Below are 21,012 nucleotides of genomic sequence, written 5' to 3' on the forward strand. Positions count from 1 at the left end.
ACCGATTGGTAGATAAATTGCCCCGTGATTAGGCTAGAATTAAATTGGGGGATTGCTGGGTGGTGCGACACAGAGAGCTGAAAGGGACTGTCTGCACTCACTCAATAAATAAAAATAAAATCATATTTCTCCAATCTCATTTACTAAATAACTTTTGAAAAATAGTGTCATTAGAGACCAGAGGGATACAACTCAAAGGTTACAGGGAGAAGGCCGGGAACTGGGGTTGAGGAGGAGATAGGAAAAAAGGATCAGCCATGATTGAATGGCAGAGCAGACTCAGTGGGCCAGATAGCTCCTACGTCTTATGGTCTAAACAAAAATCCTCTGATATATTTCTAACCAAACACCGAATACAATCTGACAGCCGTGCAGTCAGAGGAAAGAGGTCTACGAGGTGGAGTGTGATTGGAAATAATTGGAGGCTTTGATCGTTCACACACGGCTCGGTTTTAAGCATGCAATGCAGAACAGTGACACTTGCAGAAGGGTTTCATGAAACAAACCCACATGAAGGCAGTGACAGTTTAATTCCACACCCGGCTGTAAGGGGCTCGTACGTTCTCTCCATGACCACATGGGCACCCTCGGGTGCTCCAGTTTCCAGAGATGTACTAACAGTCACATGGGCGTAACGGGGCAGCCTGAGTGCGTTGCTGTGGAAGATCCCCTTAGTGTGCTGCATCTTAAAATTTTCTAAAAATTATATACACTGAAAGGTGCGGCAACAAAAACTAACGTACGTAGCTCACAAACAGCAAAACAAAAAGAAAATGACCTTGTGGCGGCTGAGAATTTTGTACCCAACATGTCAGATCTGTAAATCTGAGGAGAATAAAATGTGACTTGATAGAAACGTACAAGAGGCTAAGAGACATTGATAGTGAAGAGCCAAAACTCACCCCCCCCCCACCCCCAAGGCAGGATTGAGTAATACAAGAGGGCATAATTTTAAGGTGATTGGAGGAATGTATAGGTAGCAGAGAGGTTGGGGTGGGTCTATTGGTAAAAAAATGAAACCAAATCCTTGGAAAGAGGAGACAGGATCAGAAGATGTGGAATCCTGTGGGTAGACTTACAGAACTGATGGGAGTTGTATACATTTTCCTGAGCAGTAGCCAGGATGTGGACTACAAATTACAATGGGAGATAGAAAAGGCATGTAAAAAGGGCAATGCTCAGAATCAGATTTATTATCATCGGCATGTGACGTGAAATTTGTTAACTCAGCAGCAAATTTGTGATAGTCATGGGAGGTGTCAATATGCAGGTAGTGGAAGTTGGGAAAATTCAGTTGGTGGTGAATCCCAAGCAAGGGTATTTAAAGAATGTCCACAAGATGGCTGCTTTTTTTAAAAAAACAGCATTTTCTGCTTGATCTCGCTAGGGGAAAGGCAATTACAGAGACATGAGAAGGGAGCAGGCCAAAGTTGATTGGAAGGGAACACTAGCAGGGATGACAGCAGAACAGTAGTGGCTGGAGTTTCTGGGGAAATTCAGAAGGTACAGGAAAGATACATCCCAAAGATGAAGTATTCCAAAGGGAGGATGAGGCAACCATGGCTGACAAGGGAATCAAAGACAGAATGAAAGTAAAAAGAGAGGGCTTATAATATAGCAAAACAAAAATAGTGGGAAGGTGGAGGACTGGGAAGCTTTTGAAACCAATAGAAGGCAATTAAAAAACCATAAACAGAGACAAGATGAAATATGAGGGTAAACCAGCCAATTATACGAAAGAGGATACAGTTGCCTCAGATGTATTGTACAAGGAGTAAAAGATAGACGAGAGTGATTATAGACCACTGGTTAAAATGACACTGGAGAGGTAGTAATGGGGAGGACTAAGAAATGATGGACGAATCTGATAAGTCTATTGTGTCTTCACTGTGGAAGACACTAGCCAGAGAAGTGGGCATGACAGGGGGCAGAAGTGAGTGTCATTGCTGTTATGAAGGAGAAGGGGACTCTAACCCAGGAAATCTTCTGCAACGTTTAAATAGAGGTAAAGGGGGCTGAATAATTGGGGCAGGGTCAGCTGGGTAATCTGACAGGAAGCGGAAGCTACTTTTGAACTCTGAATGAAGGTCCCAATAAAACACCCCTCTAGATCACGTGACCAGTCCCAATCTCTCCCCCCCCCCCCAGTACAATATGCTATGGGACTGATCACGTGACCAGTCCCAATTCCCCCCCCCCCCCCAGGTACAATAGGCTGTGGCGCTGATCATGTGACCAGTCTCAATCCCCCCCCTCAGGTAAAACATATTGTAGCACTGCCCCATTAAAGCCATTCTGCCTGTAGTCAGAAATGATCAAGTAATTACTGTTCAATGTGTAGAAGAGCTTCTTTACACTTTAATGTTTGATATTCAGTGAGCCGGGGGAGAGAGAGGACCCCAGGACGAATCCGCCATCCGTCAGTGAAGCAGTGGAGCAGCTTACAGCAGGGTTATTGTAGAGTCCAAGATATTAAATTCAACAGATGGTTCTGAATATCCACTGTAGTTGTCAAGTCAAGTGTCTGGAGGACTACAGGATTGGTTTTGAGACAGCAACAGATAACCAGATTCTTCCAATCAAAAGAAATCAGACATTAATTTGGCAAGGTCAACTTCCCCTCTGGTCAGACAGACAGCCCCAGTGGTTACAAATCTCATCTGATTCAGACGGGTAGATTTGAAATTGGCAACGAGAACAGATATTTGTGGTGGCACTTAGAGAAGGTCAATTCTAAACGTCAGCCATGGCTTGGGCTTCTAATGGGACGAACTGTTACCCATTACAGGGAAATTTCTACCCACCCAAAAGCCTTGTGTACAAATTACCTCAAAACATTGAGCAGCAAAGTCTTACACAAGGGGTTTGCAGAGTAGGAACTGCCTGGAGGAAACAGACTGCGGTTTCCCGTTTCCTCCCTGCAATCCCCTGCAGCTTGAAAACAAGTTGTAGAAAAACTGAACTGTTGCACACAGGCACCAAGAAAACCACCAAGTGAAAAGTTGTCAAATTAAACTTGATTTTGATGAAGATTGCAGAGGGAATCTAACTCAGACAAGCGAAAAGTGATGCACAGTAAATGACGGGATCCCGAGGACGATTGTTGAAGAGTGACCCCCGGGTACAAGAGCACAGCTCCCTTAAACCGACGGACAGTATAGTGTACAAGGCATCGACATGACTCCCTTGTCCACTCCTCCCTCTCAGCACCACCCCTGCAAATGTGGCAAGTCCCACCAGCCAGGGCCCCGAACAGTCTTTCCGGGGGAGGTGACGCTTCACCTGCGAGTCTGTCTGGGTCAGCTACTGTGTCCAGCACTCTTCTCTACATCGGCGAGACACAGTGGAGAGCGGGAGTACCACTTCGTCAAGCACCCTCACTCTGCCCACCACAAAAGGCTGAGATTTCCCAGTGGCCACACGCTTCAATCAGGCTTCCCATTCCGACACGCCAGCCCATGGCCTCCTCCACTGCCTACACTCACACTGGAGGAGCACTTCACACTTCAACCTGATGGAACGAACACTGATTTCTCTAACTTCCAGTAACTCTCCCCTTTCCCTTTATCCATTACCATTCTGGCTGCCGTCTCACCCATCGCCTGCACTGCGCATCACTTCCCTCTGGTTCTGCTCCTCCTATTTACTCCACGGTCCAATGCCGTCTCCCATCAGATCCCTACTTCAGCCCTGATATGGAAGGGGTAATCACCTCCCAGCTTCTCACTGCAACTGCCCTCCGCCACCCACCTTCCCCATCACCTGCCAGCTTGTACATCTACACACACCCCTCCCCCTCCCACCATTCTGGATTTGCCCTCTTCCTTTCCAGTCCACAGATGCTGCCTGACTTGCAGAGTTCCTCCAGTATTTTGTGTTACAAGATTTCCAGCGTGAGCAGAGTCTCCTGGTTATGGCACGCTTTCCTTCATTGGCCGTGGATTACATAAAAAGTTGAGACATTGTGTTATGGTTGCTCCAGACATTGGCTAGACCACACTTGCAGCATACAAGCTGTTTTGACTGCTGGCTGTAGGGTGTGATGAAGACAGAGGTGGTGATAAAAAGATTCACAGGGATGTTGCCAGGCTCCTAATACTTTAGGAAGGGGAAGTTTGGAGAACAGATGCTGTCAGGACTGAATTGTGAGGAGAGATGACAAGTTGGAGCTGCTTTCCCTGGAACAGAAGAAACAGGCAACTTTGCAGAGGTTTATAAACATCAAGAGGAATAAGAGAGTAGATGGCTTTTTTCCCCCTCATGGTTGGAGAGTCTAAAACTAGAGAGTTTAAAGGTGAAGGGAAAGATTTAAAGATGTGAGGGACAGGTTTTCCACACGGTGGTGGGTATAGAGATCAAGCTGCTGAAGGAAGTCACACAGGCCGACATAATCACGATTTTAAAGGCATTGGCCAGGTACATGGATGGGAAAGGTTCAGAGGGATTTGGCCCATACACAGGCAAATGGGACCAGTTTGATTGACATGGACGAGTTGGGCCAAAGGACCCATTTCCCTACAGTATAACAATGACAATATTCCAGTAGCAACACCAAGACCCTCCATTCCAATCGCCCCCAATAAATACAAATTTCTACGTGTACCGTGGAGAGCATTCTAACTGGCTGCACTGCTGTCTGATAAGGAGTGGGGTCATTGCACAGGATTGGAAAAAGCTGCAGAAAGATGCAAACTCAGAGAGCTCCATCATGGGCACTGGCCTCCCAGTATCAATGACATCTTCAAAAAGGCGGCATCCATCATTAATGATCCACCATCACCCAGGATGTGCCCTCTTCTTATTGCTACAGGAGTCAGAAGAAACACACACTCAAAGTTTTAGGAATAGCTTCTTCCCCTCTGCCCGATTTCTGAATGGACAGTGAACCCATGTACATTACTTCACTATTTTTACCTTTTTCCACTGTTATGTTTAAATTTTGTAATTTATAGTTTATTATTAGAATCTATTGCATTTCTAATGCCACATAACAAATTTCTCTTTAGTGATAATTAAACTCGATTTTGATGCTATCAACTACATTGATGGATCTGAAGTTACACACAAAAAAAGACAACAAATTTCTTTTCCTGAGAGATATCAGCAAAGCTGATGGTCATTTGAACAAACATCTCACTGTTTCAGTTATCAAGAATAATAGACTTACTATCAGATCCACTTAAATTTAAATTCCCCAGCTGCCATGGCAGGTTTAAAATCCCACTAGATACAAGTTCAGTAATTTAACCATGGTGTCTTTCCGTTCCACAGCAGTGACCACGATTTAGAGAGTGGTCTTTAACTGCTGTGGTGTTTAGTCACGCACATCTTCAAGGCAACCAACTGCTCAGATTTCTCTGTTGGAAACTGGGGCTAGATAAGCACATTCAGCCAAACCTCATTAGAGGCTAATTGCCAGGGGAGATTCTGTGAATTTGCAAGTGGAATCTAATTTAATCATCTTCATCTTGGAGGTTAGCAGACAAGAAATTAACATCTTTATTAAAAAAAAGGTTGTGTTGCAGTTTGCTGTCTTATTAAGACAAGTAAGTATAAATGTGTTATAACACCAGAGTCGCTAATCACGTCCTTTTCTTCAAGCCACTGCTCTCTCACACCCCCACCAGCAGAACGACCTGCACAAACCAGGTCTGTTCACCTGAGCTGCTGCTTAATTAAGGGATGCCAAGTTGCTTGTAAAATTTTTAACCTCTGAACTGTGAAGTCTGGAAGGACACTGAACACGTCTGCATTCTTTCACACTATGAAGACACCGTTACACATTCAGACAAATTGACTTTAATAAAACAGCTCCCTGTGCTGAGGTAGCCTGAAGTTAGAAAATGAATCACTTCCAATTCTTCCATTAGGTCAGGGTGAGCAAATTTATTTCTGGGGAAGAAATTTGGCCCTTTGACTGGTCCCCAATACTTCTGCAAGAAGTCGGGGAACACACACCTGTCTCGTCGGTGAGGTCCGAAGTGGAAAGGGCGAGCAGCTTCGAGTTGCTGGGTGTTAACTTGTTGATGCAAATTAAGGTGACGGCACACCAGTGGCCACGTTTCGTTAGGAAGTTGAGGAGATTGTGTGGTCACAAATTTCTATGGATGTACTGAGGGGAGAGTACTCTGCCCGGTATGTAAGGGCCAATGCACAGGGTCAGAAAATGCTGCAAAGTGTTGCAAACTCAGCCAGCTCCATCAAGGGCACTGGCCTCTCCAGCATCAAGGACATCTTCAAAAGATGATGCCTCAAAAACGTGGCATCCTTCATTAAGGGCCCCCATCATCCAGGACATCCATCTTCTCATTGCTACCATCAAGGTGGTGGTACAGGAGCCTGAAGAGACACATTCAACATTTTGGGATTGGCTTCTCCCCTTTCACCATTAGATTTCAGAATGATCCACGAACCCAATTTTTTTTTTTGTGCACATTGCAGCAACTCAAACTTCACGGCATACGTCAGTGATAGTAAACCTGATTTGGATTCTCTTATATCCACACGAATTTCAAAGCTCAATGAAAACCATAGCAACCATGGACTTGCCTCCTCTCCCCCCCTCCCATCTCAAAAACCTGCGTCAATTCCAACGGACAGCACGTTGGCCTTCTAGCAGTGAACTGAAAAGCAATTCAAAGGTTACCAGAGTGGGGTTATCTTTATAACACAGAACGTTAAATTTACATTGAGGGGTGTGAGGGCTACAGTCCAGCTGCAGGTCAATGGGACGAGACAGAATAACAGCTTGGCATGGACTAGATGGGCCAAAGGGCCTGCTGATGTGCAGTAGTACATTATGACCATAATTCATATACACTGGGTGAAAAACAGTGAACAGCAGACCTCGCTCCTCACAAGCATTACAAAGCACCTCCTCTGCCTCTTAGCCCAGGAAGGGAGGAACGGTAGTGCAGCTGGAAGCTCATCACTTTACAGCGCCAGCGGTCTCCAATCAGGGTTCTGTTCCCGCTACTGATATTTGATATCGTCATTTCAACAAAAAAAAAAAAAAAAATTGGATAGGTGTATGGACAGGAAAGGAAGAGGGTTATGGGCTGAGTGCAGGTCGGTGGGACTAGGTGAGAGTAAGTGCTCGGCACGGACTAGAAGGGCCAAGATGGCCTGTTTCTGTGCTGTAATTGTTATACGGTTATATGTTATACCGCCTGTAAGGAGCTTGTACGCTCTCCCCATGACCACGCGGTTTCCTCCCACAGTCCAAAGACGCACGGTTAAGGTTAGTGAGCTGCAGGCAAGCCACGGTGGTGCCAGAAATGTGGTGACGCTGGCGGCTGGCTCCCAGCACATCCCTCACCGATTTGATACAACATAAAATAGCGCATTTCAGTGTACATGTAATAAATCAAGCTAATCTTTAAATCAGGAACAGTTTGAGTGGGCAGTGGAAGGGACTGATACTGCACTAGAAAGGGAGAGAGCATTAGACAAACAAAAAATTGTTAATTGAAACAGTACACATTTGCAATTGTTTTTAATTAAATGTGGGAAGAGATCTGAAAACCAGATACGTGGCTGCATTTGAATTGAACTTTAATGAGAAAGTCTTGTACTCTGGAGTTTAAAAATAATGTTTGAAAATCATGTTTCTAATTTTAAGCATATCCCATTTGATATTTCCAAAAGATCGCCTTTCTATAAATTTCTGAAATACTTGGACGTGGTTGCTGATGTGCAATTCATATCATCAACTGGCTGAAATGAGGCAATTTCATTGACCTTTAGTTAGGTGATAATTTAGTTATGCTAATTAACAGCCATTAGTTTTAAGGAACCATGTTACTCACTGCCTTGTCCTTCTCTGGAGGTATCAGCACAATAAAGCCAATCTTTATCATAATAAATCAGGAAAGTTAAATTGCTGTGTAAGTATTATGGACAGGAGGTGGCTACTCCACCCCACAAGCCTATCGCATCCTTCAATATCACCATGACCTGTCATCTGAAAGTCTCATTTCCTCATCTGTAATGGTACTTCCATTTTAATGACCTGGCAAACAAAAAATCAACCCTTTCACATCCAATATCCAGATGTACAGCAAGAGGTATTTGTTACACGTATATCAAAACATACGGTGAAATGTGTGTTGCTTGTGTCAACAGGTTGTGCTGTGGGTGGCTGGTAAGTACTGCAATGTTTCCATTGCCAATGTAGCATGCCCACAACTTACTAACCCTTAAATTTTTTGGAACGGTGATCTCTGGCACTGTTAACTGATTGTGCTAACCACTACCATGCCTGACAAGCTCTACTTTGTTTTATTCCATTACCCTGTGTGTAGGAGTCAGCATTTCCGATGTCCTCTTCACCCACACAATCCTCGGCATTTGGATATTTACCCAATTACAAGCCATATTAAAGGCCAGGGAATCCTGGCCGTCATATTAAAGTCTGCACATGTGGACAAATCACAATATTGCCCAAGAGCCAAACAGCAATCATCAGCAGTTTTAGATTTGCAGATAATTAACACAGCAAGATTTCCTTCCAAGTGAACTGTCAGCAGAAGCCGGTGCCATTAAAACTCTCCTTCCCACCATAGAAGGCAAAGTCAAACTGCAAAACTTAAGGATAATTGGTTATAATGGAAAACTTGGCAACCCTAATAGAAAAGATCAATGTGACTTTAATTAAAGCTTGCAAACCAAGGTTAAATATCCAAGAATTTGTTAGAAGACAACACATCCTTGGGAGCTGAAAGCAGTCAGTTTGCTCTCCCAGATTAAGATTAAACTATTACACTTGGCTTTTTCTACTGAGGCTGAGGGGGACTACAACTACAGGTCATGGGTTGAGGTGAAAGGTGAAATGTTTAAGGGGATCATGAGGGGAAGTGTCTTCACTCAGACGGTCATGAGGGGAAATGTCACTCAGGGGATCATGAGGGGAAATGTCTTCACTCAGTGGTGGAACGAGCTGCCAATCCAAGTGGTACATGCGAGCTCGATTTCAAAGTTTAAAAGAAGTTTGGATTGGTACATGGATGGTAGGATGGCTTATGGTCCTGCTGCAGGGCGATGGGACGAGGCAGTTTAAAATGGGTGAGCATGAACTAGACAGGCTGAAGGGCCAGTTTCCATGTTGTAGCTCATGACTAACATCATAACACATAATGAAATATGCTGTTTGTGTTACAACGGACAAATCCAAGGCTGTGCTGGGGGCAGCCCACAAGTGTCACCACACATTCTGGCACCAAGACAGCATGCCCACAATACCCGGCAGAAACAACAGAAAAATAGCAACAAAACAGCAAACAAGAACCTGTTCTCTCTCCCACCCTGCTCACACAACAGTCAGGCTGCCAGCCCCCCGACAGGCCACTTCCAAATCTCCAAGCTCCAGCCCCTGGCCCACACTCGCAGAATCAGGCACCCACCTTCCAGGTACGCCATAGAGCCCCCAAGTCGCAGACTTCTGATGCCCAGAACTGGGCAATTCCAACTGAGAGTGACCTCGCACTACAAAGTGGTTCATACCTCAGCGACACATCCTCTGGATTAACAACCCTCCTCAACATGACCAGACACATGGTCACTGGGACAGCTAGGTGCACAGTACCATAGGGGCTAGTGCGATGCTATCGTAGCTTTGGTGTTCAATCCCAGTGCCCTCTGTAAGGCGTCTGCACACCCTGGCCGTGGAATGCGTGGGTTTTCCCAGCTGCTCTGGTTTCCTCCCACAGTCCAAAGATGTCGTGGGTAGGTCGATTGTAATATAATCCCAGGATTAGTTGGGGATTGTGGGATTGCTGAGGCAGCATGGCTTGAAGGGGCAGAAGGGCCTACTCGTTGCTTTATTGTCAAATAAATATTTGTGTTGGCACTTGTGCACCTTAGTTTAATAACAATGATAAACAATCTTCACTAATAGTCACTGTTTGCATGACTAGCAGCTGTAAAGCACTCAAGGCAACACTATCTCTGGCCACCACCCCCTACCCAAATCCACGTCCTTCAATACCTCAGAACTCAATACCATCATTACAGTTGATAAAGACAACTACATGTCATCAAGCCTACTTCATCAGTACTCAACTTCCAATCATTCAGCAGAATATCAGTGATCCTCCATTTCACACACCATCAAGACTGTAACTAATTTTTCATTATTTGGCTGGTTTTCCCTTTAGGGATAGAGGCCACTAGTGTTCACCACTTATCCCAGTAAACCCTATCAGCAGTCTGTAAGGCTATGATTAGGAGGAATTTCTTTAGCCAGAGGTTGGTGAATCTGTGGAATTTGTTGCCACAGGTGGCTGCGGAGGCCAAGTCATTGGGTGTATTTAAGGCTGAGGTTAATAGATTCTTGATAAGTCAGGTGTGAAAAGTTACAGAGAGAAGGCAGGAGATTAGAGTTGAAGGGGGAATGATCAGCCTTGATGGAATGGCAGAGCAGACTTGATGGGCCAAATGGCCCAATTCTGCTCCTATGATTATGGTCCATTTCAGGTCAGTTAAGACTAACAGTGCTGTGTGTCTGAAGCAACACACAAACTGCCATAAGAACTTGACAAGTCACACAGCATCCATGGGAAGTGCTGGAGGAACTCAGCAGGTCAGGCAGCATTTACAGAAATGAATAAACAGTCAATGCTTTGAGCCAAAACCCTTCAGAGTAAATCAACTGTTTATTCATTTCCTTACAGATGTTGAGTCTCTCCAGCATTTTGTCTGTTGCTCTGAATTTCCAGCATTGCAAATCTCACCATTATGGCGACGTTTCAGGCCGAGGCCCCTCATTAGGGCCAAAAAGGGAGGAAAACAGCCAGGATTACGTGGCGGGGGTTAAGGGACGGCATACAAGCTGCCAGGTGACAGGTGAAGGTGGGTGGGGAAAACAGGAATGAAGTAAGAAGCTGGGAGGTGGTAAGTGGAAGAGGTAATGGGCTGAAGAAATCCGATTGGAGAGGAGAGTGGACCACGGGAGGAGGAGGAGGGCCGTGGGAGATGGGCAAATGAGAAGAGAACCAGAATGGAGAATGGAAATCAAGGGGAGGGGTCGGAGGTAGAGAAATTAGCAGACATTTGAGAAAAAGTTATCTTAAAAAAAACAGGTCATTGGTACATCCTGAATATGGTAGGCGTTTTTAAATGACAACACAGAAGTCAAATTGTCAGCATTATTGCTGTATTCCATTCTTCTGGGTTCTAGTTAGAGTGACATCTACAATGGGGAGGGGAGGGGAGAGGAGACCCCCCCCAGGGGTTTAACAAAGCCAACCATCAACACCCACAGGGTAGGTAACAAATGCAACCCTTTTGGAGTAAGGCAGACAACTGCCAACCTGCTGCACTGTGCAGTATAGTCACGGCTCAGATTTACCATGACTCCTCTGGACCATAAGATATAGCCGCAGAATTCGGCCATTCGGCCCATTGGGTCTGCTCCACCATTCCATCACAGTTTGTTATCCCTCTCAACCCCATTCACCTGTCTTCTCCCCGTAACCTTTGACACCCTGACTAATCAAGAACCTGTCAATCTCCGCTTTAAATATATCCAATGACTTGGTCGCCACAGCCATCCGTAGCAACAAATTCCACAGATTCACCACCCTCTGGCTAAAGAAACTCCTACCTCTATTCTAAATAGATGCCTTTCTAGCCCAGGGATGCCCAACCTGGGGTCCCCAGACCCCTTAATGGTATTGGTCCATGGCATGAAGGTTGGGCATCCCTGGTTTCGGGGGTTGTGCCCTGTGTTCCTAGACATCCCCACTATAAGAAACATCCTCTCCAGGTCCACTATCTAGGCCTTTCAATTGGTTTCATTCTTCTCAAATATCACCCAATACTTGCTCTTAAGAGGCAGCATACAATTTTGTATTGTACAATTTTAAATCTTGTAATTTAAATTCTGGAATTAAAACTGTGTCAAAACTCAACTTGTCTGCATATTTGCAATGCAGGACAGAAGTCCCAGAAGTGCTAGATGCATTTTAATTAACAAGGGATGCTTGTTTAGAACTTAATTTACCGAACATACTATTACCTAGAATGCTATTCCAGTATAGCAGTATTGTTCAAAGTTACTCGATGTGATTTTAATCGCAAATAAATATCTTTTTTTTTAAAAAAAAGGCAGGAGGATGGGGTTGAGAGGAATAAATCAGGCGTGATTGAATGGGAAAGCAGTCTTAATGGGCCAAATGGTCTAATTCCGCCATGTCTTGCGGTTTTAATGCCCTGCAGGTTGTACACATTCTTAGATTGAATTAAAACAAAACAAAAAATTAATTCCTTTCCATTGAAGCTGCCCGAACTGCTGAGTTCCTGCAGCACTATGCGCAGGTTACTCCACATTTCCAGCAACTGCAGAATCTCTGGTGTTGAATCAAATCAAAAGTCCCTCATCTTCATGAGCTCTTAAAACACCAGATCATCAGCTCAAGAATTTGATTCACCACATTCTCACTATTCTGTGCACTTCACTGAGAACCAAAACTGCAGAAGGTACATTTTCAACAGCACAGGACATGGGGTGGGGGGGGGGGGGGGGGGAGAGCATTTTCTTGGGCCTTCCTGCCTCAAAGCACTGAGACACGTCAACCCCAACACCGAATGAGAGGCACACGAAAAGATAAAACCAACAGGAAGACCTAAATAGCAAAATTGATGACAAAGTTTCAAATGATTAAAATACCACAAGCACCTGAGGTAGAAAGCCAATCGATGCTCCATTTTAAAGTCAAAGATGCTTCTTGATACTACAAAGAGCAGAAATCCAATGCAACAATGAATAAAGTGTCCTGATGAAGAGTTTTGGCCCAAAATGTCTGTTTTTTTTAAAAATTCCTCTTCATAGATGCCACCTGACCTACTGAGTTCCTCCAACATTTTGTGTGTGTTACTCTGGATTTACAGCACCTGTAGAATCTTGTGTTTAGGAATACAATATTCCCCTTTAATATTCTGTGAAACACTAAATATTACCTTACTTCCATTACAACCTCAAAGGCTTTGAAAACTACTAAAAAAAAACAAGCCAGACCTCAAATATACACCTCAGCTATTCATATCTTAAACTGCAAACACACTACATCCTTCCAGTGGTTGAAGACCTTCATTGGTTAATATTTGTCACACATTTTGTCCCCAGGTAACACACTCCACTGTCACCAGAATCACATAAGACATAGAAGCAGAATATGGCCATTCAGCCCATCGAATTTTCTCCACCATTCTAGCATGGCTGATTTATTATCCCTCTCAACCTCATTCTTTTGACTTCTCCCCAGAACCTTCGACGCCCTGACTAATCAAAAATCTATAACTTCCGCTTTAAATATACCCAATGACTTGGTCTCCGCTGCCATCTGTGGCAATGAATTCCACAGATTCACCACTCTCCGGCTGAAGAAAGCCCTCATCATCTCTGTTCTAAAGGGATGTCCTTCTATTCTGAGGATGGTGGTCCAAGACTAGAGGACACATCTTCTCCACATCCACTCTGTCCAGGCCTTTCGATAGGTTCCAACGAGATTCCTCTCTCTCTCTTCCCTCCCTCCTTTCTAAATTCCAGCGAGTACAAACCCAGAACAAAAAACTCCTCAAACGTTAACCCTTTATTCACGGTATCATTCTTCGGAACCTCTAGACCCTCTCCAATACCCGCACACCTTTCAGATGGGTGGATAGTATTTATCACAGCTGGGTCTAAGCGAAGCATGCCGATACACTAACGAATGCAGGGGGAAAGACTGCTTCCCCTTTAATACCCTAGGTAAATCGTTCAGTTGCGGAAACGGTGAAGCCCCGCAGGGAAGAGTCCGCGTGAACAGCTGTTATTTCCATTCGGAACTCTGACAGATAAAACCGATGGGCGCAGGTGGCCCGTCCCATCTATAACGGTTTTTACTACGAGGTAGGAAGTGGTCGGGGAAAGGGGAGGAAGAAGGAAAAATCAACCCGGGTCGGTAACGGGCTCCGCTCCACAACACAAATTCCCTTTCACTGAAGTCGCCTGAGCCGAATTTCGGAAGCGGACACGAACCCTTAGCGCTGCTCCCCATCCGTTTGTTATTTCTCCCTTCGCCCTCATTCACTTGGGTTAATTTAATTGCCAGTCCATGCCAGGAGCCGACGCCCAGCGATGTGCACCCAGCCCACATCTTGATGGGTGAACAATAGCTGGACTGACCAGACCACCGCCAGCGGTTAACAGCCCGGGGGCGAGGCAGCGCTTCATTCATAACAACGCAGGGAATGGCAGCCCTCCCACTGGGGGGCAAACGACCGCATGCCTACGCCAGTGGAAGGAACGAAGGCGGAGAAGCGCACTCACCGACTGCCGAGCCACCTCCGCCGCCGCCATGGTCGATCCTTCACCGACTCCCTCCCGAACGCTGCCGCTAGATACATTGTGGGCGCTACCACGGCGCGCCCGTAGGGGTGCCTGCAGCTCCTAATCGTCCCGACCCCTCTCTCACAATCTCCTCGCCGGTTAGTCTTCTTACCAATAACAAATCCTATTATCTCATTAACAACTTACTTTATCTAACTAACCTCTGCAGCCCTCTGTGCAGCAACGTCTTCACCATGTGTGGGCGGCAACCCCTCTTTTCATTTTGCTCGGGTCCAACTCGAGCGGAAACCTGAAGTATCTTATTCTCTGCCTCCGTCTATTTTATACGTTTGACCACACCGGTTCATAAATGATTTCTTCATTAACAACGGACTATTGCAACTTGACTTTGCTGCATTATTTCATTGCAGTAAATAGTTTATTTATCCACACCTCAAACTTTAAAGATATAAGTTATAAATTAGACTCAAATTGAAAATATTTGCACGAAAGTGGTCGATTAGAAATTAATTACTGTTGATGCTTTCACGATTTTGGAAAATCCAGTGTGGGTGTAATAACGTGTTAGCCACTCTTCAGCAGGTGCGGAAATCTGGGCAGTTTATTGCCATTTTGTATGCGTCATTCCAACGAAGTTGTCTTCAGCCCTCCCACTTAATTTATGGTTGATCTTTGCAGGCGCCAATAAAGCGGCGACCTCACACAGCCACTTAAAAGGTGTAACCTTTAGGTGTCTGCATTGACGCATATCAGATTTTTTTTAAAAAGACGTGGTGCCTCCTACTGTACACGGAGAATAGTCGCACTCTGTACGCAATGAGTCACATTTCCACTGTATTCAGAAATCGGATATTTGATCTGGATGTTTTATTTATTTTAGCGACATTTGCATGTGTGGATGGTCCAAATTTCCACGTGGTACTATTAGAATAACAGTCAGAGCGCAGGGGTGGACCCAAACCACATCTAAACCCTTAAGTATCTATGTATTTTCTTAGCTGGTGACAAGTTTATTCCACTCCGGTTGGTTTAAATACAATTCTGCCGGGATGCATGATAATACTGTTCCAAAACCATCCAGTAATAACTGGCCATTTTATTCTGTGTCCTAATCTGATAATTTTGTGAAAACATTCAATTATAAGAGGGGATTGGATTACAGCCCTGAAACAGACCCCTCGGCCCATCTAGTCTGTCCATCGTGGTCTCATACCAAGTCCCATTTACCTGCAGTCAGACCATAGCCTCCATACCTCCCTCATCCATGTACCCATCCAGAATTCTCTTAAGTTTTACAATCAAGCTCACTGGCAGCTCGTTCCACACTCTAACTGCCCCATCAATGAAGAAGCTCCCCCCTTAAGGTCCCACCTTTCACCTAAACCTATGACCTCTAGTTCCAGTCTCACCCAACCCCATAGCAAAAGACTGCGTGTATTCACCTTATCTATACCCCTCATAATACCTCTATCAAATCTCCCCCATTCTCCTGTGCTCCATTGAATTCAGCCATTCAACCATACCCTACAATCCAGGGGTCCACAACATCCTTGTAATTTTTCTCTGCACACTTTCACTGATACCTTTCCTGTAGGTAGGTGACCGGAACTGCACACAACACTCCAAATTTAGCCTCACCAATGTCTTACACTTTAATATAACATCTGAACTCCAGTACTCAGTGCTCTGATCTGCCAATGTGCCGAAAGCTCTTTAAGACTGTGTCTACCCATATCACCACTTTCAAGAAACTATGAGTCAGTATTCCGAGATCCCTTTGTTCCACTGTACACTAAAGAGCCCCACCATTCACTGTGTAAGTCCTACCTTGGTTTGCCCTCCCAAAATGAAACACCTCAAGCTTACCTGATTAAATTCCATCACCTACTGTATTCCTCAGCCTATTTTTCCAACTGCTTCAGAACCCACTGCAAGCTTTGATTGCCTTCCTCACTGTCATCCCTCATTACATACTCAATCTTGGTGTCATCTGCAAATTTGCTGATCCAGTTTACCACGCGGTCATCTAAATCATTGATATAGATGACAAACAACAATGGATCCTGCACTGATCCCTGCAGTACATTACTATTCACAGGTCTCCAGAGAGGCAACCCCTCCCTAGCTTCTCTCATTAAGTCAATGTCAAGTCCAATTGACTATTACATTCTAAACAGCCAAGCAACCAAACCTTCAGTCTCCCATGCAGGACTTCATCAAAGAATCAGAATCGGAAAAATGTTTAATTTCACCGGGCAGGTGTCGTGGAATTTGTTAACTTTGCGGTAGTACTGCAATGCAATACATGATGAATGTTTCTTAAAACTGAATTACATAAAGTATATACATTGATAGTCAGAGGCTTTTTTCCCAGGGCTGAAAGGGCTAACGTGAGAGGGCACAGTTTTAAGGTGCTCGTAAGTCAGAGGAGATGTCAGGAGTAAGTTTTTGACGCAGAGAGTGGTGAGTGCATGGAATGGGCTGCCCATGGCGGTGGTGGAGGAGGTACAATAGGGTCTTTTAAGAGACTCCTGGATAGGTACACTGAGCTTAGAAAAATAGAGGGCTATGGGTAACCCGAGGTAATTATATAATATATCTATAAGTCAAGTCAAGTCAACTTTTATTGTCATTTTGACCATAACTGCCAGTACAGTGCTTAGTAAAAATGAGACAACGTTTTTCAGAACCATGGTGTTACATGACACAGTACAAAAAACTAGACTGAACTACATAATAAGAAAAACACAGAGAAAGCTACACTAGACTACAGACCTACACTGGACTGCATAAAGTGCACAAAAACAGTGCAGGTATTACAATAAATAATAAACAGGACAGTAGGGCAAGGTGTCAGTCCAGGCTTCGGGTATTGAGGAGTCTGATAGCTTGGGGGAAGAAACTGTGATATAGCTAACTGTTATATATAACTGTTATAAAATAGCTAAGTTAAAATAAGCAGTGCAAAAACAGAAATTATTTTTAAAAAGTAGTGAAGCAGTGTTCATGGATTCAATGCCCATGTAGAAATTAGATGGCAGAACTGAACTGAATTTATTTCTTACATCCTTCACATACTTGAGGAGTAAAAATATTTATGTTATGTCTCTGTCTGAATGTGCTAAGTGCGAATTACAGTAATTTGTAATAAATACTATGTATGGTAAGGTGTACAACAGAACACAATTGAAATACAATGGTGTCAGCGTGCATTAATCAGACTGATGGCCTGGTGGAAGAAGCTGTCCCGGAGCCTGTTGGTCCCGGTATCATATCCCGGATGATAGCAGAGGGGAAGAGGCTGTTCCTGAATCGCCGAGTGTGGGCTTTCAGGCTTCTGTACCTCCTTCCTGACAGTAAAATGCAAAGAGGGCATGTCCTGGGTGGTGGGGGACAGACTCACCAATGACAGATACTGCCTTCCTGAGGCACCGCTCCTTAAAGATGTCTAGGTAAAGTCCATGTCGACAATATCCATTACCTAACCTTCTTAGTAACCTCCTCAAAAACCTCTGAAGATTTGTTGGACATGACATGCCATTCACAAGCCATGTTGACTATCCCTATTCTGGCCCTGTCTATCCAAATGCTTATACACTTAGTGGCCAGTTATCAGTTACCTCCTGTACTTAATAAAGTGGCCACCGAGTGTATGTTTGTGGTCTTCACTGATGTAGCCCATCTACTTCAAGGTTCGCACGAGGAAATCTGCAGATGCTGGAAATTCAAGCAACACACACAAAATGCTGATGGAAACGTTGACAGTGCTTCTCCCCATAGATGCTGCCTGGCCTGCTGCGTTCCACCAGCATTTTGTGTGTGTTACTTCAAGGTTCATTGTCTTGTGCATTCAGAGATACTCTTCTGCACACCACAGTTGTAACGCATGGTTATTTGAGCTTCTGTCACCTTCCTGTGAGCTAGAATCAGACTGGCCATTCTCCTCTAACTTCTCTCATTGAAAAGGCGTATTTGCCCACAGAAATGATGTCACTGGAGTTTTTTTTGTTTCTCGGACCATTCTCTGCAAACTCTAGAGACTGTTGTGCATAAAAATTCCAAATCATCAAGTTCTGAGATATTCAAACCACCTGAACTGACAGCAACAATTATTAAATGATCAAAGTCACTTAGATCACATTTCTTCCCGATTCTGATGTTTGGTCTGAACAACAACTGAACCTCTTGACCATGTCTACATGCATTTATGCATTGAGATGCTGATTGGGTGATTAGATATTTGCATTAAGGAGCAGGTGTGCCTAATAAAGAGGTCACTGAGTTTATAGCCTGACCCCTAATTCCTTACAGTAACTTATTTACCCACTATTGACATCAGGATCACTGGCCTATAATTTCCCGGCTTATTCCCAGAGCAGGTGAATTTTCGAGCACAGATCATCGTTAGTGAATTCGAATTATGGCTTTCTGCTCTTGTAGCTCAGAGAATTCAGAATGAGGTTTATTATCATCACTGTGTGTTATGAATTTTGTTAACCTAGCAGCAGCAGTTCAATGCAATACATGATAACATAGAAAAAAATAAGTAAATCAATTACAGTAAATATATACTGTATGTATATGTGTGTGCGTATATATGTATGAATGTATGTATATTGAATAGTCAGATAAAAAAATAGTGCAATACAGAGATAATATATAAAACAAAAGTGAGGTAGTGTTCCTGGGTTCAATGTCCATTTAGGAATTGGATGGCAAAGGGGAAGAAGCTGTTCTTGAATCGCTGAGTGTGTGCCTTCAGGCTTCCCTGATGGTAGCATTGAGAAGAGAGGACATCCTGGCTGACAGAGGTCCTTAATAACAAACATCACCTTTCTGAGGCACCGCTGTTTGAAGATGTCTTGAGTACTACGGAGGCTAGTACCCAAGATGGAGCTGACTAATTTTACAACTTTCTGTAGCTTCTTTCGGCCCTGAGCCATAACACCCCCCCCCCCCACTTCCCTCCCTCCCCCCCCCCCCACCGTACCAGACCACTGGTACTGGTGCAGCCTGTCAGAATGATCTCCATGGTACATCTATAGAAGTTTTTGAGTGTTTTTGTGTGACAAGCCAAATCTCTTCAAACTCCTAATGAAATATTGCCACTGTCTTGCCTTCTTTATAGTTGTATTCATATGTTAGGATCAGCTTAGATTCTCAGAGATCTTGACACCCAGGAACCTGAAATTGCAAACTCTCTCCACTTCTCTGAGGATTGGTTCATATTCCCTCGTTTTCCGTTCCTGAGGTCCACAGTCAGCTCATTTGTCTTACTGATTATAGTTGCAACACCACTCAGCTAACTGGTATATTTTGTTCCTGTATGCCCTCTCATCTCCATCTGAGATTCTAATTCATAGATGACACTTGAGCTATGCCTAGCCACACAGTCATGGGACTAGAGAGAGTAGAGCAGAGCGATAAGCACACACCCCTGAGGTGCACCAGTGTTGATTGTCAGCAAGGAGGAGGTATAATCACCATTCCGTAGATTGTGGAAGTTGAGGATCCAATTGAAGAGGGAGGTACAGAGACCCATGTTCTATAGCTTATCATTCAAGACTGTAGGAATGATGGTATTAAATGCTGAGCTATCATCAGTGAACAGCATCGTGACGTAGGTGCTTGTGTTGTCCAGGTGGTCTAAGGCTGTGTGAAGAGCCATTGAAATTGTGTCTGCCATTGACCTATTCTGGCAGCAGGCAAATTGCAATGGGTCCAGGTCCTTGCTGAGGCAGGGGTTCAGTCTAGTCATGACCAACCTCTCAAAGCATTTCATCAGTGCTACTGGGTGATAGTCATTAAGGCAGCTCACACTACTCTTCTTGGACACTGGTATAATTGTTGCCTTTTTGAAGCAAGTGGGAACCTCTGACTGTAGCAGTGAGAGGTTGAAAATGTCCTTGAATACTCCTGCCAGTAGGCTGGCACAAGCTTACAGAGCCTTACCAGGTCCTCCATTGGGGTTTTCTCTCCTGAAAGACAGCCTGACATCGGCCTCCGAGGCTGCAATCACAGGCTCACCGGCTGCAGCAGGGATCCTCATAGCTGTGGTTTTATTCTCCCTTTCAAAATGGGCATAAACGGTATTGAGCTCGTCTGTTAGGGAAACATTGCTGCCATTCATGCTATTGATTTCACTTTGGTGTAGCATTAATCCTGCAAACCCTGCCAGAGTTGACTTGCATCCGATGTCACCTTGAACCTTGCTCGGAATTGTCTCTGTGCCCTTGAGTGTGAGTGTGGATAATGACAAATCCTAACTATTTACTGTATGTAGTATCAATAAAGTATTGATTTGGGGGAAAAAAATGAAGACTGATCTTTTTAAATCTTTCCTCCTCTCAGTTTAAGCCTCTGACTTAAGCTTTTGATTCTCATTCCCTGTGAAAAATACTGTGTTCACTCACTCTATCTATACCTCTCCATGATCCTTTGACACCTCCGTAAAATAACCCTTCAAGTGACCCTCGCTTTGGGGAATAAATCCGAACCTGCCCAGCATCATCCTCGAGTCCAGGCAACATTCAGATAAATCCTCCTTGGAGTTGAATGGCATCATTTGTTAACACAAGGGAACCCCTTCAAGTACTTCAAATGATCAAACCTCACAGTCCTCAGGTGTGGAGAGGTCCAGAGGCTCACCAGCCTCTGTGAAAACAATATTCTATTTCACCTCT

The 21,012-nt window shown here is 44.4% G+C and overlaps 1 protein-coding gene across 5 annotated transcripts in view; it reads right to left on the minus strand.

The window, feature by feature from the left end:
• LOC140734198 (septin-6) overlaps positions 1 to 14,421 on the minus strand; it is a 75,383-nt gene extending 60,962 nt beyond the window's left edge. For 2 of the 5 annotated variants that reach the window (XM_073057853.1, XM_073057852.1), the window contains exon 1: positions 14,309 to 14,421. In XM_073057853.1, coding sequence (XP_072913954.1) covers positions 14,309 to 14,338 — 30 coding nt within the window. In that variant the 5' untranslated portion in view covers positions 14,339 to 14,421. The remainder of the gene's footprint in view (positions 1 to 14,308) is intronic. The other 3 variants (XM_073057857.1, XM_073057856.1, XM_073057855.1) reach the window with 3 other exon arrangements.
• Positions 14,422 to 21,012: the final 6,591 nt, after the last annotated feature.

Source organism: Hemitrygon akajei, chromosome 10 (genome assembly GCF_048418815.1).
Source record: "Hemitrygon akajei chromosome 10, sHemAka1.3, whole genome shotgun sequence".
Lineage (NCBI taxonomy): Eukaryota > Metazoa > Chordata > Chondrichthyes > Myliobatiformes > Dasyatidae > Hemitrygon > Hemitrygon akajei.